Here is a 26,622-nt window from a genome sequence, read left to right on the forward strand (position 1 = left end):
GGGAGGAGGGCGGACACCATAAGACACTTTCCAGGATCCCCTTCACACCTGAGACGCCGAGAAAAAGGAAAATAAAAATGAAAGCAATGAGAGAAGTAGAAAAAAAGAACGAGATGATACACAAGGTAATAGAAGTGGATGGACAGAGAAGTAGGGTAGTAACAAACACCCCAAAACAAACAAGTACATAAACAAGTAATTGAGACTAATTGAGTCGTGGCATAATAAAGGGAAGATTCATCCTCCGTGACTCATCTGTTTTGGCAGTGGAATAAAAAAGGATAGACGCGAAAGAAAGAGAAGAAAAAAAACTGACTCACCGTGACATTCTTGGGCGAGCAAAAACTTTATACCGACTTTTCTTTTTTTATCCGACTCCTTCTCGCCGTCGCTTCAGTACTCCCGACTCCATTGTTCCCTCTCTCTCTGCTGGGCGGGAGGAGGAGAAGTAGGAGGAGGAGGAGGAGGAGGAGGAGGAAAGGGAGAGATTGGAGCGTTTTACTGGTTGAAAGAAGTGGTTATAGAGGAAGAAGAAAAAAGGAAAAGAATGCTGATTTAAAAGGAAGAGAAGGTGTAGGATGTGCATGTGTAAGGAGGAGAAGAAGAAGAAGAAGAAGAAGAAGAAGAAATAGAAGGAGTAGGAAAGGGAGGAAAAGAAGGCTTGGAAGGAAGAGATGTAGGAAGTGAAAATGTAAGGAGGAGGAAAAGAAGAAGGAATAGATTAGGGAGAAGAAAGAGAAGGAAAAAAATAGGAAGAAAAAGAATGAGGAGGAGGAGAAGGTTGAGGAGTAAGTAGAAGAGGTATAGGAAATGAAATCGTAAGAAGAAAGAATAGAATAAGAAGGAAGAGATGGAAAAGAATGAGAAGGGGGAGGAGGAGGAGGAGGAGGAGGAGAAACTGATGAGGTGTCGAAGGAATGGCGAGAACTGGAGGAGATCGGAAACAGCTTAGAGACAGAGAAAGGAGTTACGATTTAGAGCTTCATTTGAACCCGATCACTGGAAGGAGTTTACGGGTGGTGGTGGTGAGGAGGAGGAGGAGGAGGAGGAGGAGGATAGGTGAATGGTGAAGGAGGTTAGGTCAGGTCAGGGTAGCTTAGGTTCGGTTAGGTTTGGTTGGATTGAGTTGGGTTGGGTTAGGTTGGGTTGATTTGGGTTAAGTTAGGTGGGGGGAGAATGGTGAAGGGGGAGAACGAATATCGGTGAGAAAAATACATATAGACCTAAAGAAGAAAAACATACATGGCGAAATGCATAGGAGGAATACATACATACCGTCATACATTATAGAGGAGAAAAATATCACGAAATACATATAGAAAAAATGCATATATACATATCGAAATACATATATAGAGTAGGGGTTTACGTAGGGAATGAGAAGATTAGTGTGGTGAGTATGGTGAAGGTGGCTGCAGGGAAGTCATGCAGTCGATGGCGTGGCAGGGACGGCAGGGGTGTGGTAACGGCAGGGCAGGGTAGGGAGGCGGGCGGCATCATCATCATCATCAGCAGCGGCGGCAGTGGTGGAGGGCCCCAGCGGCTTGTGGCTGCAATGGCTCTATTAAACGAGATGAGGCGGGCTCCATTCAGTGCTGGTGGGGGGGGAGAGAGAGAGAGAGAGAGAGAGAGAGAGAGAGAGAGAGAGAGATTAAAGGCATAGTCCTGATTGAATTCAAGTTATTGCTTCTCAAACTCGTGGAATAACACAGATTTTGCATATGGTCCTGCGCCACACACACACACACACACACACACACACACACACACACACACACACACACACACACACACACACACACACACACACACACACACACACACACACACACACACACACACACACACACACACACACACACACACACACACACACACACACACACACACACACACACACACACACACACACACACACACACACACACACACATACATACATACATACATACATACATACACACACACACACACACACACACACACACACACACACACACACACACACACACACACACACACACACACACACACGGCCGTTAAGACGACCAGTGAGTCACTCTTGCAGACGTTGCCTCCTTTATCAGCAGCCCCCTTCCTCTTTGCCCCTCCATAAAGCAGAAGGAAAGGGAGGCTGGGGGCGAGGGGAGCGGGGGGGGGGGGGGTCCTCTCTATATCGTGACCAGCCGCGAAGGTTCTGAAAGGTTGATGGGAAGGGAGGGAGGGGAAGGGAAGCTGTGTCTCGTGTGTTTATTGCTGTTTCGCGTTGAGTTGAGAGTAGTCAGGGAGATGTCTTGTGAAGGGTGACAGGTCCATATTCCTAAACGTCTCGGGCTCCCACATGACTAGTTTCCAAGGCCACATAGATTTACCGGGTTGTCATGGGTGATTTTTCCGTTCCTGGTGTAAAAGTCGTGTAAAACCATCACTAGGATTACCGAGCAGTCCATGGAACCCCCAGGAACTTCTACGAGAGGGTTTTCAAAGAGGCGCCGTTACGTTTAAGAATACGGCGCACAGACTTCCTACTTTTTGTGTTGAAGCTGATTTAAGGATTCACTCTTTTTCTTTTATCAGGTTTTACCGTTTCCTTTATATCGTTCGTTTTAAGAGTTTGTTGTTCAATATATACTTTCGCCGGAACGTCATACATTGTACCTTCCGAGGGCTGCGTCGTGTGTGTGTGTGTGTGTGTGTGTGTGTGTGTGTGTGTGTGTGTGTGTGTGTGTGTGTGGTTACATCCCAGCGGAGCATCCTGCGTCAACAGGATGCTTGCCACGCCAACACCTCGCCCTGCCTGGCGCGGGTTAGGCCTCTCGGGGCCTTGTCTGCCGTTTCTCTGGGAACCTGTTTTCGTGGACCTGTCCGTATATCCGTCCAGTAAAATACGTTCACTGCGGGGGCCGACCTATTATTATTCTCACTTTGCTGGGGCAACCTGCCAGGCCTTTAAAGAGCCCTGCGAGGCCACGCGCCCAGGCTTGAGGTAGGCCGTGGCAAGCAGGGCATCACGATTTTTTTTTCGTAAGGACGAATTTGACAAGCACAACTTCCGGACTGGTTAATGTACATGGTGTGGGCTTCTTATAAGTATTTTGTTCCCTATCAACCACCCAAATGTCACGTACACCCATCACGGAAGTGTCGTGTTCAAAACCTGACTTTCTGCACCGCGCGTCGTCCTGCCAGGCGTGGCCGCGCCGCTCAGGCTGTTGCGCCCGTGCTTGCTTGGAGTGACGCCGCAGCGCACCGGATTTTGTTGTGCACTATGAGGATCATCCTAAACCACCACTCCTCTGCATTCTCAGATGCTTTTGAAACAGGGGGAAAGGTGTGTTGTGGGTGTTGCGTTTCCTTGCAATACTATCTTTATGGTTGCTAATTTTTATTTTATTTTGCCCAATAAGTTGTATAGAAGTACTTTTCAGATGAATTTTGATGCCATTACGGTGCAATGCTTTCATTCTGTGCCTTGCCGTGCCCCGCGCCGCCAAGCGGTCCCGAGAGGCTGCAGGGAACACTAGCAGGGCGTGACCTGTGGCGAGGACTTTTTTTGTACCAGTCGTTGCACACCTGCGTTCTCAAGACTGTCCTCAGTGTTTGCGTAGGGCCGTGTCGCGGTCGGTGTAGTCATTCCGAACAAGCGCATATTTTAAGGTGGAGGCAGCAGGAGCAGCAGCCTCCGCGAAGTGAGTCATGGGATGCTAGTGGCCTGGAATGCGGCGGATAATAGGAGTAACCCGCCCTCAGGGTGCCAAGGTTACTACATCTCAAGGCCGCCGAATCTTGTTTCATACCCATCGAACCCTGGCCCAGGAACGTGTCTTCCCAGCCTCCGCGGTGCCGCTAGCGGTCGGCTATGCACCGTGCACGCCGCCGCGCCTTAGTTGTGATTCTTCCCTCCCCGCCTTCCTCCTCCCTCCGCGCCTGCAACGTACACGCTCTCCTGAGAAGCTTTTTTCGTCATTCGAAAATTGCTGTCCCATTCAAGGCTCTGCGGCGCACCGTCCGCAACACTGCGCGGCGCAGCTTCCGTAAAATCGCTTATTTCTCAAGTCTGTCATTGTGGCCGCCGCCAGCCCCTCCCATGCTTGCTGCTGCCGCCTGAGCTGCATCCACCCCTGCTGCCACCAGATGATGGCGTTATGCAGCGTTCACACACACACACACACACACACACACACACACACCACCTGTTTCCCCCAAGGCGTGGTCAGCAGTAGTGACTATGCTCTGTGACTGGCCCTGCCTCACCCTGCCTCGCCCTGCATCACGAATCACGCGTCTCAGGAACCGCCCGCCAGCCACGCGACTCCCGCAGCATCCCCGCCAAGCAGCCAAGGCACAGCACGACACAGTACAGCCAAGGCACAGCCCGTCCAGTGATATTCAGCAGATCCTGGAGGGAGTCGTCTCCTTGGACCCGTGCCAGATACACCCTCGCCCCTCTGCTGCTGTATACGTAGACGCTTGATCTCTTCCCCCCCCCCCCCCCCATCTCTCTCTCTCTCATTAACACCACTTACACGCTCCTTTATTAACCAGTTTGGAAGCCTTTCATGATTTCTTATCGGTCAGAATTAATGGTCAATACAACTTTTTTTTTTTTTTTTACCCTGGCGTAATATGGCGGCGGGGTTTCTTGCTTGCTCTTAGACTAGCTTGTGGAGGAGAAAGTGTGAGAGGCGGGGAGATAAAAGGAGACTAATGACTACTACTACTGCTACTACTACTACTACTACTACTACTACTACTACTACTCTATATATATCTCACTATGTTGACCTCTTTCTTACTCGACACAAAGATGAAAAGAAGGAATGAAACCCCGTGCGAGAAGATAGACAGGTAGGTAGACAGATAGCCAGATAGATAGCCAGATAGATAGCCAGATAGATAACCAGATAGATAGGTATGTAGATAAGAGTTAGATAAAAACAAATACCGAAGAAACGAAGGCAGAGATAGGAAAAACATCATAGTATAGGTTCATCAGTATTAGCAAAAGGACAACAGATCAATGTGTATGTGTGTATTTTCGGCAACTCTCAGAAGGCGTTGGAGGCGAACAGAACAGGACAGAAGAGGGCAAGGTAAGGGGTTGAGTGCACGACCTCGGAAGTGAGTCTGCAGTTCGGCGCAGCGTCAGTCAGTCAGTTACATTCTTCTTCTTCCACATTCTCAAACATTTCAGAACACTGCACACCCACACCCACATTTGATAAGGCTCTCTTAGAGGTTGTTGTGGGTGTTTTCAGGGGTAGTTTTATGAGTCTAGTGATAGTTTGATAAGCCTTATGCACCGTGAACGTCAAAAACACTCAGGAGAACCCAACACCCACACCCACACCCACATTTGATCAGGCTGTCGTAGAGGGTGTTGTGGGTGTTTCTATGGGTAGTTTAGTGAGTCTAGTGATAGTTTGACAAGGCCTCTGCACCATGGACGTGAAAAAGCACTCATGAGAACTCTGCAGTCACTCACATTTGATAAAGCTGTCGTAGAGGTTGTTGTAAGTATTCCTAGGGGTGGTTTAGTGAGTCTAGTGATAGTTTGACAAGGCCACTGCACCGTGAACGTAAAAAACACTTATGAGAACCCGACTAATCTCCTTCGTGGCCGTTAGAAATTGTTGTGAGAGCCGAAAGCGTCTGGATGAGTTCGGTCCCGTTGAGTTAGGTGGCGTGGATGACTTACGAGTACTGCAGAGTTTGTCCTTCACGGTGTGTTTGAAAAAGGTGTTAGTGACATGTGAGGTAAAGGAGTTAAAAGCCGCACCCGGGAGATTTAAATTGCTTCTGCGTGATTTGGAGTTAATGAATCCTACTTTTTGCTTTGTTATTTATGTTATTTATTTTTCTTGGTTTAGTTAATTAGTTTGCTTTCTCTTTGTTCTTATTGCTCTTTGTTTTGTTTGTTTGGACCTTTGTTTGCTTAGTTATTTTCTTATTTCAATGTTTGTTTTTATTTGTCTTTCTATTTCTTATTTGTTGATATTTTTTTCCTTTTTTCTTTTTTCTTTTTATTTTGTTTTTTTTCCTTCATTTTTGTTTTGTTTTTCGTGTTTTTTCTCTTTTCTTTTTTTTCCTGGCTGTCTCTCTCTCTCTCTCTCTCTCTCTCTCTCTCTCTCTCTCTCTCTCTCTCTCTCGTCTGTCAGTTTTTTATTTCCTTTTTTCATTCCTTCCTCTTATTTTCTTCACTTTCTTTGTCAGTTTCTACACCATTATTTCTTTCCTTCTTTTTTTGTGTATCTTTCTCTTGCTCTTTCTTTCTCTCGCTCTTTCTTTCTCTTTCGTTCTTTCCTTTTCTCTTTTCACAGCTATCCTTTTTATTTTTGCCGCTGATAACCTTAGATATACTTCAGCTTCCCTTTGTAGTTTTTAGTCCTTTTTCCTGTATGTCTGTCGTTTTCCTTTTTCTTTCATTCTTTCTTTCACTTTCCTCCTTCTATCCATCTTTTCGCAGCGGTCCTTTTTATTTTTGCCGCTGATAACCTTGGATATACTTCAGTTTCCCTTTGTAGTTTTTCGCCGTTTTTCCTTCCTGTTGACCTTTGTAACTCCTTTTTTCTTCGTCATTTTTTTGTGTGTGCGCGAGGGGACGAGAAGGAAGTAGTGCGTCACGGAAATATGTGGAGGAATGATACGTCTTTTTCTTACCCCTTTTTTTCACCTCTGTTATTATTATTATTATTATTATTATTATTATTATTATTATTATTATTATTATTATTATTATTATTATTATTATTAGTAGTAGTAGTAGTAGTAGTAGTAGTAGTAGTAGTAGTGGTAGTAGTTGTAGTAATATTGTTGTTCTTGTTCTAGTTCTTGTTCTTCATCATCATAATCATCTTCTTCTTCTTCTTCTTCTTCTTCTTCTTCTTCTCAATGCTATTTTTAGGCTGTGAGAGACTGTTTCTTGTTTGTTGCAGAAAAATCAAGCCATCATTTTCTTTTTTTTATATGTGTGTATGCTAGCGCTCACGAGAGAGAGAGAGAGAGAGAGAGAGAGAGAGAGAGAGAGAGAGAGAGAGAGAGAGAGAGAGAGAGAGAGAGAGAGAGAGATGGGATTCGTGTATGTTAAGATAATGTATTCGACCCATAATCACATCCCTTTCTCTCTCTATTTAAAGAACGAAACTCCATTACCCTTGCACAAGAGAGAGAGAGAGAGAGAGAGAGAGAGAGAGAGAGAGAGAGAGAGAGAGAGAGAGAGAGAGAGAGAGAGAGAGAGAGAGATTCCTTCAGGTTATTTAAAATTGTTGTCACCAGCGGCGGCGAGGAAAGTTTGGCTAATGAAAAAAAATACTGCACCTTTTATTTCTTTTTTTCCTTCCCTTTCAAGTCTGGCACATTGTTTTCCTTTGCGTGTAAGAGAATTTTGAGAGACCTTGAAGAGTGTATTTGTTTGCTTCTGTTTTTATTTGTTTTCATAATTTGTTTATTTGTTTGTTTGTTTGTTTGATTTTTGCAAGGGGATGAAAAGGATGAAAGAGTGAGAGTGCTTGTTGACTCTTGCATTAGGAAATTGGTATATCTCTCCCTCGGTTTCCTCTTCTGTTTTCTTTCTTATTTTCTGTCTACTTCTACTTCTTCATCCTCATCTTCTTCTTCTTCTTCTTCTTCTTTTTCACTAGCATCACCAGCAGCAGCATTTTCTTATCTGCACCTGCTCATAAATCATCTACAGGGCATCATCATCATCATCATCGTCATCATCACCACCTTTCACCTGTGTACGTATACCTGTAAATAATCAATGAATAAAAATGAGGACACACACACACACACACACACACACACACACACACACACACACACACACACACACACACACACACACAGGCACCGTGGAAGGCAACTCACTCAAGCACTTCCAAAAGGTCAGAAGTCGCATACATACCCGGCAGGTCAGCAGGTCTCCCTCCCCTCCCCCCCCCCCCTCCCCCCAGACGCACATCTCGAGAGTGGGTCAGTGTATGTAGAGGAGGCAAATGGTGTTCTTAACCGCTCGTAAGTAAGAGAAGAAGAAACAAAAGCATTGGTGGTGATAGGAATACATATAATAACTTTTTTTTATAATATGCAAAAAATAAACATATAGTATTCGTTAACACCCTTCAAAATAATAACGAATGATAATGATACTGAATAAACGAAAGTGAAAATAAGTATGAAATCACTGCATTTTTCCTATTTTTTTCTAACAGCGCCATAAAAATGTGGTTATTTTCTGTGTTATATCAGTAAAGCACCATGTTATTTGTTCTGTTAGTAAAGTCCCACGCTATTTATAATAATCGCAAAGCATTATGTCTCGTGTTACGCCTGAATGTTTAAACGTCGTATTAGACTTTATTAACAGTACTGTGGCTGGCTTGGATAGTTGCTTTTATTATTTTCTTTATGTAAACTTAACTTTGTGAAAATACGACACTTCTAACTCCGTCCCCCAACATGGAATAATAGCCGTGTTACGTTTGAAAAATCAGGCGCTAACATTTGGACGTGTTGGGCGTTCCTGGACCTCGCTATGTCTGTGTGTGTGTGTGTGTGTGTGTGTGTGTGTGTGTGTGTGTGTGTGTGTGTGTGTGTGTGTGTGTGTGTGTGGCGGTCGGCGTTCTTAACTATACACGATACGCACACAGGCTGGGAGAAGAGGAGTCGGGGCGGTGTGAAGCGGCGGCGCTGTGTGAAAGGTGAGGCCATTACCCCTGCCGGAGACTTTTAGGAGTGGTGTGTGTGTGTGTGTGTGTGTGTGTGTGTGTGTGTGTGTTTATTTAGGTGGAGAAAGTAGCCGCACCCTCAAGATCCACTGCTGGGAAATCGTGCCGTGTGTCTTTGGTGACCTCGTGCATGGCTTGGGCGTCCCGGGGTGTCATGCAGTGTTTGTTGAAGATGTGTTTCCCCATCCCCCGTTCCCCCTTGATGGGTCTGCGGGCCGGGGGAGCAGGGGGCAGGGCACGGGGCGGGGGTGAGGTAAGTCGGTCTGACTCACCGCTGCTCGCCGCTTTTGCAACCCGCTAAGAATGAGCATCACAGTAATGGAAGCTGCACAACAGAGCCGAGCACGTGAAAGACTATATTGTTCACCCTAAGAGCATTTCCACGTGATTGTTTTTGTGTGTGTTGCATCATGAGTCCGACGCCAGTGCTCCCAATAACTTCGAAAAGCATCTATTGTGCCACTCACCGGAGAAGTAGAGTTAAGTTTTCCGCAGTATTTGAACAAGCGTGGTGTAAGTGAGACATGGCATAGTTCATCGTCATCGTCACCCGTCCAGCACCCGACTCGTCCCCCTTGTCAAAACACGCCTGTATGCTCATAGCCATTCAGCGTGTTTGGTTAGATATTCATTTGTTTGTTTTAGATCCCCGTGTGTTATTAGATGATTCCCATGTTTGTGTTTGTGGGGGACGGGGGGTAAGGGGGGTGGAGAGAGAGAGAGAGAGAGAGAGAGAGAGAGAGAGAGAGAGAGAGAGAGAGAGAGAGAGCAGGGCTGCCTCACGACCTGGAATGCGTTCCCTGGGTGGTGTCACAAGCAGCTGGCAGGAATGTGCGCCCACACCCCTGCCGCCTTAACGTTACGTGCCGGGGTTAACGACTCCCTTGAGGGGGATCAACGCTCATCGTGTAATTCCATTCATAGACCGCCACTTTGCTGCCGGTGTCTCGGTACTGCCAAAAGGGGGCGCTGAAACCTTGATCCTGGAAGGGTGGAAAGTAGGTGGAGAAAGCTGTGCCTGGTGGGAAGAGGGCGAGGAGAAAGGGGGGACACCACCCGAGGAATGGCTGGAGAAAATGAGTGCTGAAGAAGCGGGAGATTAAGCCGCCAGGATGTGTGGTGACCCGACGCGCCGGAGAGAGGAGGAACTGATCGGCGAGCGTGCAGGAAGGAGGCGGCCAGGAGGAGGGAGCGTGGACAAGACTGCGGGCGGCGGGCGGCGGCAGCCACTCGAGCGTCAGGTTCACACACCTTACCTGGGGACGCCGCGGTTACCAACTAACACATAGTGGCCCGCCGCTCCCCTGGCTGTCACTCTGGGCAGGCGCTGCTGTGGCTGGGAACACTGCAGCCTTTATTGCGTCATTGAATTTCATGAGATCCATGTAAGAGCTTTTCGGCGGCTGAAGAGCAAATAAAATGTTGGTGAATGATGAGTCTGCGTATGGCTGAGGGCCAAGGGTGTGTGCGTAGTGGTGAGTCAGCTGACAGTGACGTCACCCATTGAGAGGCAGGCCAGGGGAGCCTGCCTCAGCACGTTGCCGCTCAGCATGCATACCTTCACGGGTAAACACGCCGCCGGGCCACGCCGATGCTGTCGCTGTGACAAACTTCTCAGTGTTCGCCGCCACACATGGGCGGCAGGAAGGGGGCGGCTGGGGCGTGTTTCTGCCCTAGGGAGGGAAGCTCTGAGGCCGTGCTGTGGCCGGGACGCTTGATTCATGCCAACGTTGTGCGCTGAGGCCGCGCTGAGCGGCTGAGCTGGCTGCCTCCTCGGCCGAGGGACCGGCCGGCTGGCAGGCTCCTCTCCGCCGGAAAACATTATCCCGCGCGGCGCCCCCCGGCCCCCCCTCCACTGCCGCCCCACGCCGGCCATGTCGCCAAGGCAGAACCTTGCTCCGCGGCGGCCGATCGGTAACCTTCGGTCGGCCGGGGACCCTCCAGTGGCTGGGATGCAGGACGCCCGGAGATGGAACATGTTTGCTGCTTCTGTTTTCTCTCTCGTCTATGTAAGGAGGGGCCTGGCACACGTGGAATTGAATATCCATGTATCCTGGGCGGGGTGGGGGTAGGGGGGTGGAGGGGCAGGTTGCGTAGCCTCTGGTGGCGCCGCTCACCCGGCAGACCACAAGTCGGCGGCCCAGACAGCCAGACACTTGGCGCGCCCCTCCAACACGCCCTCGTTCTTTATCACTTGTTTATTTTTTTTCTTGAGATTCCCGCGCTTTTGGATGTCGAAGAGAATTGTTAAGTTCAATTACCCGTGGCTGAAGTGGACGCTCCATCACTCGCCTTGCCCCGAGTAGCCAGCCAGCTTCGGGGCCACTGTCGAGGGCGGCGGAGCCGTGCCGGGGCGGCCCGAGGCGGGCCTTGGTTCCGTCACGTGTCATATTCGGCCGTGCTCAGAGACATGAACAGCAGCAACCGTATCAGTTTCGCGTTAATTCAACACACCGTTTAGGGATCGTCGTTGTAACGGTTGTAACCTAGACACGGGTGCAGGGATACGAAGAAATCCTTTTCGTTTAGCACTGATAGTTATGGAATTAATTGGTGTCTTCAAATGAAATATTGTTTAATAGTACAATTAGATTCGTGCCCTTGGGCGAAAAGAAAGGCAGACTATTGGAGATCAGTGGCCAGGGTGACTCGCCAGAGAGAAACTTCGGGGAGTCGTTGAGGCGAGGGTACAGGTTATATGTTCGAGTCGTTGCGTTCGGTACTGGTTGCTGTGGGTGTTGTCTGACATTACTGGTGTCGTGGCGCTGACCTAATCTTTGAATTTAATTAAACTATATACATTGGATGCTCAGATTTGTAAAACGTCATTATGAACACATTTTTTTTATCGGCGTCGCAGACGCCGATCAACAGATTGTCCATCTTCTTGTTTTTCTCTTCAAGTTGTTTTCCTGGCTTAGCCATGCACTGTATACATGACATTGTATAATAACATTTGGTAGTCCTGATCAACCTTACATGGCATTATAAACAAAGGTTTTTTTTTTTTTTTTTTTTTCTTACGTCTTGGCCTGTGGCGTTTGTAGGCCTTCATAGTAGGGCCTGGTGGTCGGCCCCAGCCCGCTGTGACGCAGGCAAGTGTTTTTAGTGGCGCCATCTTTACTTTTCAGCATTTTCCATTTTAGATCCCTAGTTGCATAATATAAATTGTTGGGGGGGTGTTGGAGGGTCATGTGACGCCGATCTAGCACAGTTTTTGTGCTATTAACACTTGTTCTTCCGAGTTCAAAAGAAGACTAGAGGTTTTGATAGGCTATAGCATATAATGATAACCTAACCTAACTTTGAACTTAACGGAACTATAGAAATTGGGTACACAGAATTGCAATACATCATGAACATATATCTTTTTCTTAGTGCAAGAGAAGGCTACCAGTGGTTTTGGTAGGCTTGCATATAGCAGTAATAACCTAACCTAAGCCTGAACATAATTGAACTACATAAACTTGAGACTTGCACTTGTAATGTCACTATGAACATATTTTTCCCTAGTGCTAAAGAAGACTAGTGGGTATGGAAAGCTAGCAAATAATAATAATAACGATAATAATAATAATGATGAGTAAAACAATCTGCTGAGTCACAAATTAGGGACTCGGGATCACGTGGTCAGCCTCCTTGCACGTGACGGCCGCTGAGTGCTGAGTCGACGGGTTCAGACTCACGTAAGGGTCGCGGCAGCAGTTGTGGTTCTCGTCTTGCAGTACTCACCACTTAGATAACTAATGAGGAGTATAGGCCAGGAGGTGCGTTGCTTCACTCACCCACCGACTTCCCCCAGACGGCCAACTCGGGCAAACCTCCGTGCAGCTGCCCTTCCTATTCTAGCCCCCGACCGATCGACTTGTCCCTGTCATGAGTTACGTGGGCGTCCCCTTCGTCACCTCCACTCAGGATTGACCTTCCTTATCATTCTTTTCCGAGCTGAACTATTTAGATATGAGACCCGAAATCGTAATTAGATAGACTTTCGTTCCAATATTAAAAGACTATTGGTTATTTTTTTTATGTTTTTGAGGTGGAGTGAAGATGAAAAGGAATGTGAAAAGTAAATGTGTGATGAGTCATATAAGTTGTGGAGCGAGGGCAAGTGTGTGTGTGTGTGTGTGTGTGTGTGTGTGTGTGTCGCCGCGACTGTTTGGTGCCTGATCCCACTGCTCTCCATGGCGCCACCCCTCCTCCTCCTCCTCCTCCTCCTCCTCCTCTTCAACTTCAACGTCCTCCTCAACTTCTATGTCATCCTATATGTCCTCCTTTCCTTCCCTGTCGCCTCCTCCTCTTCCCTCCTGCTCCTCCTCCTCCTCCTCCTCCTCTTCATCATCATCATCATCATCATCTGTCCACCTTACATGGTCACCAGCATTCAATTATCAGCCTGTAATATCCAGGTATCTTAAAAAAAATAAAGATCGAACCGGATTAATCAACATTATTTAGCACGGCTCTCTCTACTCCCCCCCCCCCCCACACACACACACACTTTCCTCCCCTTTCTTCCTCTCCCCTCCCCTCCCCTCCCTGTGTTTGGAAAGTCTCATTAGCATCACCTCAAACAGCATCAATACCTCGAGCAGATTAAACTCGTCAACTGGATCTGTGTCTTCGAGTATAGATTCCCCTTGACATTGTCTGGCCTATTTCCTGCATCCCTCCCCCCAGCCAGACGGAGGGACAGGCAGCCACTCAGCCAGCCACTCAGCCAGTCAGTCAGCCAGGCATGTAGGTATTCGCCCAGGTAGTGTGGTTATACCTGGCCGTTACCTTGTAGTGTTAATGTTATCTTCGTTGTTTTTGGTTATGATCGTTATAGTTTAAAGAAGTTCGTGTTTTCTTCTCTTATTCCTGTGCTTCGGTTTTAGTGTTCATTCATTCATTTAAGTGTACAATTATTATTTCACCTTATTTAATTTTGTTTCGTCTTTGTTTTTTCCTTCATGGTCGTCATTTTTTTTTTTTACAGCAGAGGAAACAGCTCAAGGGCAAAATAAAAAAGGAAACTAATAGAAAAAAAGCCCGCTACTCACTGCTCCTTTAAAAGAGTTCAGAGGAGTGGCCGAAAGACAGGTCAATTTCTGGATTTAAGAAGTTTGGTACTGTTAATCTTCATATACAAAAAGGGAATCACATCTATGCCTTGGTTCAGTGTACTTTCATCCACTGACATGTACCATTATTTCAGCTTGTAGTTTTCATATTTCTCTTCGTTATTTTTCTTCATGGTCGTCATAGATTTAAGAAGTTATGGTTTCATCTTCATATACAAAGAGGGAATCACATCTATGCCTTGGTCCAGTGTACTTTCATTCACTTACATGTACCATTATTTCAGCTTGTAGTTTTCATATTTCTCTTCGTTATTTTTCTTCATGGTCGTTATAGATTTAAGAAGTTACTGTTTCATCTTCATATACAAAGAGAGAATCACATCTATGCCTTGGTCCAGTGTACTTTCATCCACTTACATTTACCATTATTTCGGCTTGTAGTTTTCATATTTCTCTTCGTTATTTCGGCTTGTAGTTTTCATATTTCTCTTCGTTATTTTTCTTCACGGTCGTCATAGTTTTAAGTTCATATTTCCTCCTCATACGGAAAAGTGATCCTATCTATGCTTTGGTTCAGTGTCCACTACAATTATTACCGTATATGTTCCGTCTTGACTGATATGTAAGAGCACGATTTTTTTTTTCATTTTACTAAGGGAATGTTACAGATATGAGCGCTGATGTAATGAGTACCTTAGCATTTGATTCCTCGTCCTTTAACCTTTCCCTCGTCAATCGTCTGTTTCTTCCTCTTATACAAAAAGGTGACCATTAATTGTTACCTTTCTTCAGCGTGTATTTTTATTTCATTTTACCAAGGGAAGGATACAGAAACGAGCGCTGAGGCAATGAGTAGCTTAGCCTTTGAATCCTCGTCCTTTAACCTTTCCCTCGTCAACCGTCTGTTTCTTCCTCTTATACAAAAAGGTGACCAGTAATTTGACCTTGCTTATTATTTTTTGCCGAGCTGAACTATTTATTTATTTTAGGCGTTCGTTCCAATATTAAAAGACTATTGGTTATTCTTATGTTTTTGAGGTGGAAAAAAGATGAAAAGGAATATGAGAAATGTAAGTTCTTCACCATGTATTTTTATTCCATTTTACCAAGGGAAGGATACAGAAACAAGCGCTGAGGCAATGAGTAACTTATCATTTGCGTCCTTCTACCTTTCCCTCGTCAACCGCCTGTTTCCTCCTCTTATACAAAAAGGTGACCACTAGTTTGTTACCTTTCTTCAGCATGTATTTTTATTTAATTTCACCAAGGGAAGGATACAGAAACGAGCACTGAGGCAATGAGTACCTAACTTATCATTTGTGTCCTTCTACCTTTCCCCTATCAGCTGCCGCCACGTCCGTCCAGAGTGAGAGGGACAAAATGAGTTAAGATAAATGTAAATTCTTCAGCGTCTATTTCTGTTTAATTTTACCAAGGGAAGGATACAGAAACGAGCGCTGAGGCAAAGAGTGACCTATCATTTGTGTCCTTCTACCTTTCCCCCATCAGCTACCGTCACGTCCGTCTGGAGAGTGGGGGACAAAAAGAGCTAAGGTGATTTTTTGTGTTGCAGAGAATGTCCGCCGTACGTGAGGGAGTACGTGGGGCACCAGGTGTGGACGGCCATCAGGAACCCCGAGGTGAACGGCGACGACATGGACCACCTCGACTCCGGCAACACCACCAACCACAGTCAGTAGCCTTGGAGGGGTCAAAGTTGCCAGATTGTCGTACTCAGCTTCCTATGTTTGCCGATTTCCGACCCCAAAACTGCCTCCTCGACCTTGATAACTGCCTTCCTATATGGTTATCGTTAAAATGGTTAATTATTGGTGTTTTTTTTGGCAATAACTATGGCTCAGAAACCGGTAAATACGAGGCTGTGAGTACGATAGTCTGGCAACGATGCTTGGGGTTGTCTTGTTTGTTTCCGGCTCTTGGGCGTGTTGGTCATGATCGTTATAGTTTAAAGAAGTTCGTGTTTTCTTATCTTTTTCCTGTGCTTCGGTTTTAGTGTTCATTCATTCATTTAGATGTACAATTACTACTTCACCTTATATTGCTGTTGTTTCGTCTCTGTTATTTTCTTCGTGGTCGTCACCTTTATTTTGGTTCATCTGTTGTCTGTGTCAGTTTTTCAGTGTTTTTATTTTTCTATCTCTCCAACTATGTATGTCTGTGTTTGTTGGTCTTAATGTACTTATGATTTTGTCTGCTTAGTTTTTTTAATCTTATCTGCGTCAGTTTTTTAATGTTTCTATCTTTCTATCTTTCCAATTATGTATCTGTCTTGTGTTTCTTGGTCTTAATGTACTTATAATTTTGTCTGCTTAGTGTTCTTAATCCTATCTACTTCAGTTTTTTTAATGTTTATCTTTCTATCTTTCCAACTATGTATCTGTCTGTTTCCTGGTCTTAATGTATATCTATTTTTGTCTGTTTAGCTTTGTCTATCTTATCTATGTCAGTTTTTCAATGTTTCTATCTTAATATGATTCCAACTATGTATCGGTATTATCTTTATATCTTTCTATATCTTTATTTATTCATTCTGTTTTGGGGATCCGTCTAGAGTCAGTGGTTGCACGTATTTCAGATTTTCAACCGAAGGAGCAATAATTTTAATCGTGTCTTCCATCTATAGTAAACCTCGATAAGTTTTGTTTGTTAAGAAAGATTTACTGAACTAATCACGTTGCAAAGGTGGTGAGGCGGATTGGTCTGGAGCCTTCCAACCCCTTTAAAAACAGACCATAGACACATGTTCCTCCTCCTCCTCCTCCTTCTCTTCCCGCTCCTCCACCTGGCTATCCTCCTTACCCACACTCGGTACTTTTCTCCGTCCCTCTCCCCTTTTTCCACTCCCTCCCTAGAGTAGACAAATGTTCCTCCTCCTCCTCCTCCCTCACACTCGGTACCTCCCCCTTCCTCTCCTCTTATGCTCTACCTCCCTCTCCTCTTGAACACCTTTCGTATGTATTACCTCCCGCTATCCCCTCGAGTACGCCCCCTCCCCCCACCTCTCCCCGTGTGTTGGTTCTCTTCACGGGGAGCGCAGTACCGTAGCCAAGTCCTGAAGTGTTGCGGCCCGGCGTAGAAAACATGGCAAGGGAAGATATTAACTTTTGGCCCCAGTCCGCCACCTAAAGTTGTTCCTCGTATCTTGCCGCCCAGACGCCCTCCTCTCCCCCCCTTCCTACGCATCCCCCTCCCTACGCACCCCCCCCTCCGCCGCCGTATCTTTTATGAGAGAGAGAGAGAGAGAGAGAGAGAGAGTGTGAGAGAGAGAGAGAGAGAGAGAGAGAGAGAGAGAGAGAGAGAGAGAGAGAGGAGGGGGGGGATGCTTGCTACTGTTTGTTCTGTTTGTGTCACTGTTGGAGGCTCACCGACTAGCTGGCGCAATGGTATACTAGTTCTACCTCGTGATTAGGTGACAGGGCTTCGAGCTTCAACGTGGAAGAAGAAACTTTCAAATAGCCTGCTCAACGTTTTCAAACAGCTGATTTTACCGGCCAATACAGTGTCTTTGTGCCTGCTCGAACCAAACTATACACTCCATAATGCTTAGGTTTTCGATGCAACGCCAGGATACACAAGAGATTTGTATAGTTTCCTCCATTTTCTGAACTTAAATATGAACACACTATACAAGGATTTTTTTTTTTTTTTTTTTTTTTTTTTTTTTTGCATTGGTTTGGAGGCTTGCTAACCCATCATATCGAATTGAAAGTGGCCTAAGTGATCAGCCTTGAGGGACAGTGTTGTTAGGTCGGCGCGTCTGTCACTCCTTATATTTCCGTGCATCATAACTAGCGGAGGATGGGGCCGAGGAGAAATAAAGAGGAGAGAGAGAGAGAGAGAGGGATGCTGGGTTGAGTATGTTCCTGTACTGAGTGTCGCTTATTGCTGGTTGTGTTTAAATGAATGTGACTCACCCCCTTGAAGACCGCATGTGTGACTGTGTGTGTGTGTGTGTGTGTGTGTGTGTGTTATAGATTTTAGTGGTTGCATGTTTTTACAGTCCTTTCGTATTACTATTATCATATGAATCTTCTGTATTTTCAAAAGCTGTTGTTGATTAATATGTATCTAAACATGTGTGTATGTATGCATGTTCGTATGTATGTATGGATGGGTGTCACGAGCAGGGTAATGGGGGGGGGGGGGGTGAGAAGACTGGGGGGGATGGGGTTAGTTAAGGGGGGGAGAAGGTTACGAGCGACGAAGGGTGGGGGTGAAAAGACTGGGGGGGGGGAGATGAGGTTAGTTAAGGAAGGGAGGAGGTTACTGACGACGAAGGGGGGGGTGAGAAGACTGGGGGGGTGATGGGGTTAGTAAAGGGAGGGAGGGGGGGACTGGCGACGAAGAGGGGGTTGATAAGGGGGGTGGGACTGATGGGGTGATGGGGTTACTTAAGGGGGGAGAAGGTTACTGGCGACGAAGGGGGGGGTTGATAAGTCTGGGGTGGGACTAATGGGGTGATGGGGTTACTTAAGGGGGGAGAAGGTTACTGGCGACCAAGGGGGGTGTTGATAAGTCTGGGGTGGGACTGATGGGGTGATGGTGTTACTTAAGGTGGGAGAAGGTTACTGGCGACGAGGTGGGGGGGGTTGATAAGTCTGGGGTGGGACGGATGGGATGATGGGGTTACTTAAGGGGGGAGAAGGTTACTGGCGACGAGGTGGGGAGGGGTTGATAAGTCTGGGGTGGGACTGATGGGGTGATGGGGTTACTTAAGGTGGGAGAAGGTTACTGGCGACGAAGGGGGAGGGGTTGATAAGTCTGGGGTCGGGGGTGATGGCGTTAGTCAAGGGGAGGAGTGTTATGACAGGCGACGTTGAGGCGCCAGCGAGGGCAGTTGTCGCCACAGTGTTCAGTGTTACGCCGATAATTGCTGCTTATATAAACGTTGCTTTAAAAGAGACTCTGTGCTTGGGAGTTATATAGTTTTTTTTCTTAACAACTTGCCAATATAATCATTTACTTGGTAGATGACATTCAGTGCTAAAAAAGTTGAAAATTATAATTACTATCACCAAAAAAGGAAGTAGTTTTTATTAATTCTGTTTTCATTCTAGTTTCGTTCGCTCCTTAAAACTTTGAATTAAGAAATACCAATACTAAAATAACATAGCGTATATTAGCACTTATCCCTCTCTATATATTCGCACTCCTCCCTCTCTACTCGTTTCATTTTTAATACTAACTATAATGATAATAATAATAATAATAATAATAATAATAATAATAATAATAATAATAACAACAACAACATATGCTTCCTTCATTTTATTATAAGATTCACAGACAAGAAACCAATCTGAGTGCCTTTTAGTGTATATATTATGTTTGCACTCCTTCCTATTTACCTGTTTCCTCTTTAATGACAATAATAATAATAATAATAATAATAATAATAATAATAATAATAATAATAACAATAATAATAGTGATAACATATTCTTCCTTCACCACATCATAAGGTTCATATATACGCAACTAATCCGAGTGCCTTTCCGCAGCCTATGACATCATGAAGCTGATCCAGGACGTCACCAGCAAGGCCAACGCGGTGATCCAGGAGCTGCACAAGACGCTGACGGCCGCCGAGGTGGAGAAGCTGCCACGCTACCACCCCATCAGTCACTTCGCCATCAAGAACGGACGGCGAAAGATGGAGGACAGACACGTCATCATCCACGACCTTAGCACCCTCTACGGCCTCAATGTAAGGGCCGAAGGTCCACGGAGGGCTAGGAATGTTAACGTACTTACTATTTAGTCATCTTCTGTATGTGGTAATCTGTATATGGACTATATTCAAGGCACGAGCTCTTCCAGTATCTTTTGTATATGGTTAGGTTGGAGATAAGGTCACAGAATGCACAGAATGCACTTGGGTCATTAGTGTAAAGTTTCCTGGTCATAATGTATCGAAAAGGAATAAAAGTGAATGAAAGCATAGCTCATTAGTGTAGGCAATGAAGAGTTTAGTATTGTTAGCAAGAACATGTTATGAAGAAAGTCACAGAGCAGTCCATTTGTGGCACCAAAGGCTTCTAAGTGTGCAGAACTAAAGCAGGAGACAGTATTGGTCTTGATAGAGTAAAGTCCCTAGTGGGGCCAGTGGCCAAGTGTTCAGCATGTGGACATGGTAAACCTGAGGACTCGGGTTCAAGTTCCACTTCAAGCTCTGACATATTTCAACCATCGCTGAGTGATGAAAGAATACCCACATGCTGTCCATCAGTCAATCAGTCAATCCATCAGTCAGCCCTAACTTCACCTACTTTAGTCAAGAGGAGCTCTGGGAGGCAACATGGGCCAAGCAAGAAGTCATATATCACATTAGTCACCTTAGATAAAATTCACCTGGCCACATATGGGCTGTGGCCATCTGCCAGCCCCCACAATAGAGCCTACTGGCTCTATGGACAGTATATATATAAAAAAGATGCAGAGCGTAGCAATGTAAACTGTGTATAAGGCTATTGGGTGCTGTCTTTGTCCCCACCAAGCACCGTGCCAGCTTTGAACTGAGGTGTCTTTAGGATTATTTTTTTCTTAAAATCGAAGTGGACATGGCTGCTTTTTAATGGAGCAATGCTTTTGCTGCCTAGCCTTCAGCTGTAGCAAGAGGCTGAAGAGGGGATACAAAATATATAAATTTCCTGCAGGCCCACTTGGAAAACAGACTGGGGCTCAGTGTTTGTCATCTGGGGTGGAACTCTGTCAGTTGTCAGATATGGAGTGTGTGTGTGTCTTGCTGACATAACCACCCTTCCTTTATATACTTTCTATGGCCATCAGTGTGTGAGAGATAAAACTACAAGGATTGAAACAAAACGTTCTCCTCAGGTTCATTAGAGGTCCAGACATTGTTGCTGATGAGGAAAAGATTAAAGGTAAACTTGGGGAGCTGCGCATGGCCTCGGTGCTCATCTTCATCCCATTGGCCTCAAGCCTGTGGTGGGTGAGAACCCATTACCCGGGGGCACAGGAGAAGTGCCTAGTTTACCTTTCTCAGGTAGTATCCATACCTGCCTGAAAGGGAGGATCAGGAGCTGGGTGGGATGTGTGTTGACTGCCCATGTTTGCATTCAAACCCAAGGCAGCAGATTCATAAATAGCTTAGGTGTGCTAACCACTATACCACATCTTATGATATTGCTGTAAGACATACATATATATGTACAAACTAAATACTAGTGATGAAGAGATGAATCTATGCCTTTGGTAAAAAGTGTCCTTGCAGAATCATGGGATATCAATGAAATGACTTTGTGTTGAATTAGGGATTTCTCAGTAAGTGAATTGAGACCTGTTACCTGAATAATCTGTGAATGTTAACTTTGGCTGTATGGGCATGTGGGATGATACCTAGAATTCAACCGAGCTTACTGGGCTGTTTGTGTAAGAGGCATTTGCTGCATCTGTGTTGTGTGATCCTGCCACCTATGATGGGTGCAAAGCAAAGCCTACAGGACACCTCCATATCTTAATGGGTCCCCCTCCTAGCCCAACTTTTTTTTTGAGGTGGCTGTGCTGGTGCAGATGTGGTGCATGTCCACAGCATCAGGCCTGGAGCTAAACTTGGACATTGGAATATCCTGAGCATCTTGGAGGATCACAGACTACCTTACATATCAAATGAGCTTGAAATGGATATAGTGGAACTCTGAGATCTGGAGGCCCAGCAGTGGACTTGACTCCATATTAAACTATTGCCCCCTTGAGACATAGTCATTGTTTTAGGGGACTTTTATGCTATTACAGAAACTCCTATTCACGAACATTTATGATGTGATCTTTTGATAGTATGAGTATATTACTTTGTAGTTGAAATTTGGGGTGTAAGGTTTGGTTTGCACTCCACTGCTTGGTGGCAGCAATGTAGCGTGAGAAGTGCAGAGATGTAAACAACAGTACATTATTCTACCAGGATTGTTCATAGGTGTACTTGTGCTCTCTACACAAATTACTTGCTATATGTGATTCTTATATCCCCAATATATCAAGTTTCATGTCAGGTCAAGGAGAATCTCAAGATTCTCAAGAAGACATACCGTGTTTATACGAAGAGACTGAAAGACTTGACCCTTGAGGACCTGAAAAATTGTGGTGTACCTTGAACTTGAAGCTCTTTAAGCTGCAGAGGCATGTTTTGGTCAAGGCGTCATTTTGTATTAGAAGAAAATATTCAGAAGTTACGCTGCCAGGCTTACTGGCAATGAGGACTCAGAACCAACATAGGTTTTCTCAAGTAGAACCTGAGATATCCTGAGGAGAGAAAAGGAAAGATATGTTGAGTCTCATTGAGGATGTCAAGTGCCATTTCAGTGCAGGCAATTCCTAAGGAGCAATGTAGAAGCTCCACTCTGAGCCTCCTTCTCAGGTGACTGCTATCCCAGTTGTAGGTGATTGCCTTATGCCACATGGATGGGCAGAGGGATTATTTGGCTGAGCAACTGTACATCACAATCTCCATGTGTGAGGAACTGCCAACTGCCATTTTTTTTAACATGTTTTGCCTATAGTGTTGGTAGGCTTTCTTCAGGGGCCTGGTGGTTGACCCAAGCCCATCATGGTGCAGGCAATTTTTATAGTGGTGCCATTTATTCTTGGCTCATGTTTAATGAAGAGATTTTCTATTCTCTTTTTTCTATTACTCTCTCGGTCCCACACGTCCTCTGCGTGTATCAAAACACACGAGAAATTAATCACAACAAGGAGAGGGTATTCCCCGGCTGCCTGGGATTGAACCCGTGACCAGCGTCACGGGAGAGCCACTCCTTACCGAGTCGGCCAAAGAGGTACCCCATTCGCTGAATGGGTTATGGTAGGCTCACTCATCAGGCCGTCGCCGCACTACATATGGTGCCTCCTGGAACTCGTTCTTGATTCACTTGGACAGTTTCTTCTAGAGTCCAGGTTGATGGGTGGTATTCTGAACAGCATGTGGGTAGTCTTAGGCCACTCGGTGGCGACTGAAAAATCCCAGGTGGTAGCGTGGGGATTCGAATCCGCATTATCCAGCACTCGGTGAATGCAGGGCCCACACGCTAACCACTCAGCCACTGCCTACTCAGGTTACAAATATTGGGTACTGATAAACCCTTTGACTAAACCCAATTCTCTTGTAACAAGGCCAGAGAGGCTGTGGCAAGATTGATGGATAGAAATGAAGCTGGTTTATGTAATATCAGTGAGGAGGTGCTCAAAGCTGGAGGTGAGGCCATGATCTGTAGGTTGCATGTGGTCTTGACTGCTGTATGGTAGTCTGGTACCATTCCTCCTGCCTGATATGGGGGCCTGGTCATCCCTATCTGAAGAGGGGAAATTGACCATCAGGATTGTAAAAGCTGCAGTGATATTACGCTGCTCAATTTGCTAGGCAAAGTTCAGTCTGTTAATGTGTTTTGTGAGGACACTAAGAACTTGGAAAATTTCACTTACCTTGGTAGTGTTGTTCAGAAAACTGGAAGGTCATGTCAAGGAGTTGTATGGCAAATTTGCTTGGCAGCCCACAGTGTTATGAACTCCCTCAGCATGAATAAATGGCATTACTGATACCTGTGGAGGGCAAAGATTTGGATCTTCAAGTCACTTGTGCTCTTTGTCTTATTGTATATTAGTAATAACTGGCTACTCAGAATCATGAGATACTGCTGGAATATCTGTCAAAACAATGATACTCCATGAGGCTGAAATGAGGCCTGCTACCTGCATAGTATGTGAACACCAACTCCGGCTATGTGTCCATGTGGCACGCTGCCCGGCTCATTGAGTTGTTTCTGTTAAAATCAATCCCAAGTGGAGAAGGCCACAAAGTTTGTGGCTTGAGGAAGTTGATGGTTCCTACCATCAGGCACTTATGATGAGAAGAGGGTTTGCGTGGAGATGCTAGGAAGGACCCCTGTGTTTGGCATTGTAGGATAAAAGAGGCAATGTACCCCCTGTTTTATGCCCCAATTAAAGAGCTTGCTTTGTTGGATAGGGAGTCTCATAACTTAGGAAGCATATATGTATTTGTTGAGTACACAAATATCATCAAATCAAATATTAAATATCATCATCAGTATTGGGTAGTGGTTAGCTTATCACATCCTCTGTCCATCTCAAACTGCTTTCACAGATTAGTTTATGGTGTAATATTCTGTCTGCTAGTATTTATCCTAACCTATTTGAACATCAGGAAGAATGAGCCCTCTCAAATTTATAAGTTCTTTATTTCTTGACTAACCTGGTTGTTTTCTTTTCTTTGCAGTTCAAGCAGCCACATGCATACTACGGTGTGTTTGACGGCCATGCAGGGATAGACGCCGCCGTGTACAGTGCTGCCCATCTCCACCAGTACATGATCCAGAACCCCCAGTACGAGACCAACCCCGAGGCCGCCCTCAAACACGCCTTCCACATCACCGACACGAACTTCATCAAGAAAGCCAGCAAAGAGGTATGTTAATTATTTCCCTGTTTGACTGTCACCTGCTGTCGATGGATTTTGATCTACTCATTGACAAAAATTGAGCCTCTCAATGAAGTTAGAGAGGCTGTGGCAAAGTTAAGGAGAGGAAAGGCAAGTTGTGTTTGCAGCATCAGTACTTGTGTTGCATCCAGTCTTGAATGCTGTATGGTAGTATGGTACTGTTCCTCCTAACTGGGTATGGGAGGTGGTCATCCCTATCTGGAAATGGGATGTGTACCATCAGGACTGTAACAACTACTGTGGTTTTACACTCCTTTCTGTGCCTGCCTAACTGTTGCTCATGCAGATTCATAGCCGATGGGGAAATTTCAGACACCTGTGTAATAAAGGTTCATGCTGACAGCTGACTAGCCTATCGTTTCACGTACATGTGGAGTGCTGACATGTTTCGACAGGGGATGCTTGCAGTCTATGTTGAACTCAAGAAGTTTGATTCATTGCATTGCTTTGCATTCTGGGATCTCTTGCAGCTATGGCAATGCCCCCCCAAGTGCATGCTCCCTGTTTGATTGATGATTGTGAGAGTCTTGCAAGGATCACTGGTCTGTTGACTGGCCTGCACTCTGGGACTGTGAGGTCTGTGCAAGGGGAGGCAGTAGCGGAGTGGTCAGCGCGTGCGCACACACACACACACACACACACACACACACACACACACACACACACACACACACACACACACACACACACACACACACACACACTCACTCACTCACTCACAGAGGATCATTATTACATATTAGTTTTGGCCACACTTCCGCCTGAGGGGATGTTTGTCGGGTTACATAAGACAGACCTGTGCCATTATGCAATTATTTTTTTCTTACCATTTCTGAAATATTCTTTGTGCATTATATGCAATGACTTTCCCATTTTCATACCGAGATTGTGAGCGTCCTTGAAGGCACCTTAATACATACACAGGTCAAGGACTCTTAATTTTTTTTTTTTTTTTTTTTTTTTTTTTTTTTGTCTGTCCTGTTCTCCCTCTTGTTTCTTTCTGTTTATGTATGTGTGCCTGTCTTGTCGTCGCTGTGCTTTTGTATTAGTTGAGCTTGCCGTGGCCTGATAGTTATTTTGAAAAGCTACTCTTCTTATTTTTCTTTGTGCAGTAAGTTTATGTACTGTGAATTGAGCTGACCACATAACCACCTGCAAGAAGGGAATCTAAAGTAATACCGTACCGTTGTTATTCTTTGTATTAGAACATCCTTGTAGTGGTGTTGTCTCTTTAACGAACTTTGCTTACGTGCATTGAATTGACTGTAGTATTTGTAATCACTCATGAAGTAAAGGAAACTATGTAAATTGAATGATTCTGCCATGATGTGACGTTCCTTTCCTTACGTGCATTGAATTGACTGTAGTATTTGTAATCACTCATGAAGTAAAGGAAACTATGTAAATTGAATGATTCTGCCATGATGTAACGTTCCTTTGCTCTTTAGAATTGTATCTGCAGTTAATGTACAGAATGATATATTACGACGTGAGTACTACAAAGGCCGTCCAGTGCTCTAGGCATTCACATTAAGCAAGTCATCAGCTCAGTGTGTGTTTTGTGCAAGAGGGTGAGGTTATGCATTCTACTCAGTGCTGGTCTTCATTACATTCTTGTCATTTTAACTTTTCACATTCTTTACAGTCTTGTCACCTTCACTTGGCACTCTCTGCGTTCTTGTCATCTTTACCTCCCTCACGTTCCGCAGGGTTGGCCAAAAGGGGAGGGAAGGAAAGGAAAGGGAAAGGGGGGTGCTTCATAGTTCAAGCAAAAGGGACCGTGTGATATATGTTGTGGTTCTTACAATTTTTCTTCCCTCCAAGATTTAGCTGACTCGAATGCATTTATGTAGAGATGAACTTATGTAACTTACTCTGTCATTAACACTTGGTGAGAGGAGAAAGGGGAGCTGTAATATTAGGGCCTTACTTTGTTTTTTTTATCTTCCTTCCCAGTTTTTACCTCAGTGAGTTGCTTCTGTATACAAAGACTAGAGAAAAAGTTAGTGGCATATGCTATAGCTGTGCGGTCTCTATGTTCATCTCCATCTCACTGGCCCTTGGGATAGAGGTCAACATCAATTTTTTTGGGGGGGGTTGGAAAGAAGGGACAGAGATAGAAGAGGGAAGAAGAGAAGGGAAAGTGAGGTAATAGTAATGGGAGGATTGGTAAAAGGAGATTAGCGAAGGAATAGTCGAGTGGATAGCAAGAAATGGCATAGCATTAGACCCCTTTCCCTTTCCCCACACCCCTATGCTGTAGATAGAAGAAGGAAGAGGAGACGTGAAAATAGAATAATAGTATTGGATTGGTTGATAAAAGGAGATTAGCGAAGGA

At 45.2% G+C, this 26,622-nt stretch overlaps 1 protein-coding gene across 2 annotated transcripts in view; it reads left to right on the forward strand.

Annotated features, from left to right (window-relative positions):
• The window catches only part of LOC126997517 (proteoglycan 4-like), a 291,843-nt gene that overhangs the window by 70,158 nt on the left and 195,063 nt on the right, over positions 1-26,622 (forward strand). For both annotated transcript variants that reach the window (XM_050858650.1, XM_050858651.1), the window contains exons 2-4: positions 15,369-15,487; positions 19,318-19,523; positions 24,063-24,251. In XM_050858650.1, coding sequence (XP_050714607.1) covers positions 15,369-15,487; positions 19,318-19,523; positions 24,063-24,251 — 514 coding nt within the window. The remainder of the gene's footprint in view (positions 1-15,368; positions 15,488-19,317; positions 19,524-24,062; positions 24,252-26,622) is intronic.

Source organism: Eriocheir sinensis, chromosome 12 (genome assembly GCF_024679095.1).
Source record: "Eriocheir sinensis breed Jianghai 21 chromosome 12, ASM2467909v1, whole genome shotgun sequence".
NCBI lineage: Eukaryota > Metazoa > Arthropoda > Malacostraca > Decapoda > Varunidae > Eriocheir > Eriocheir sinensis.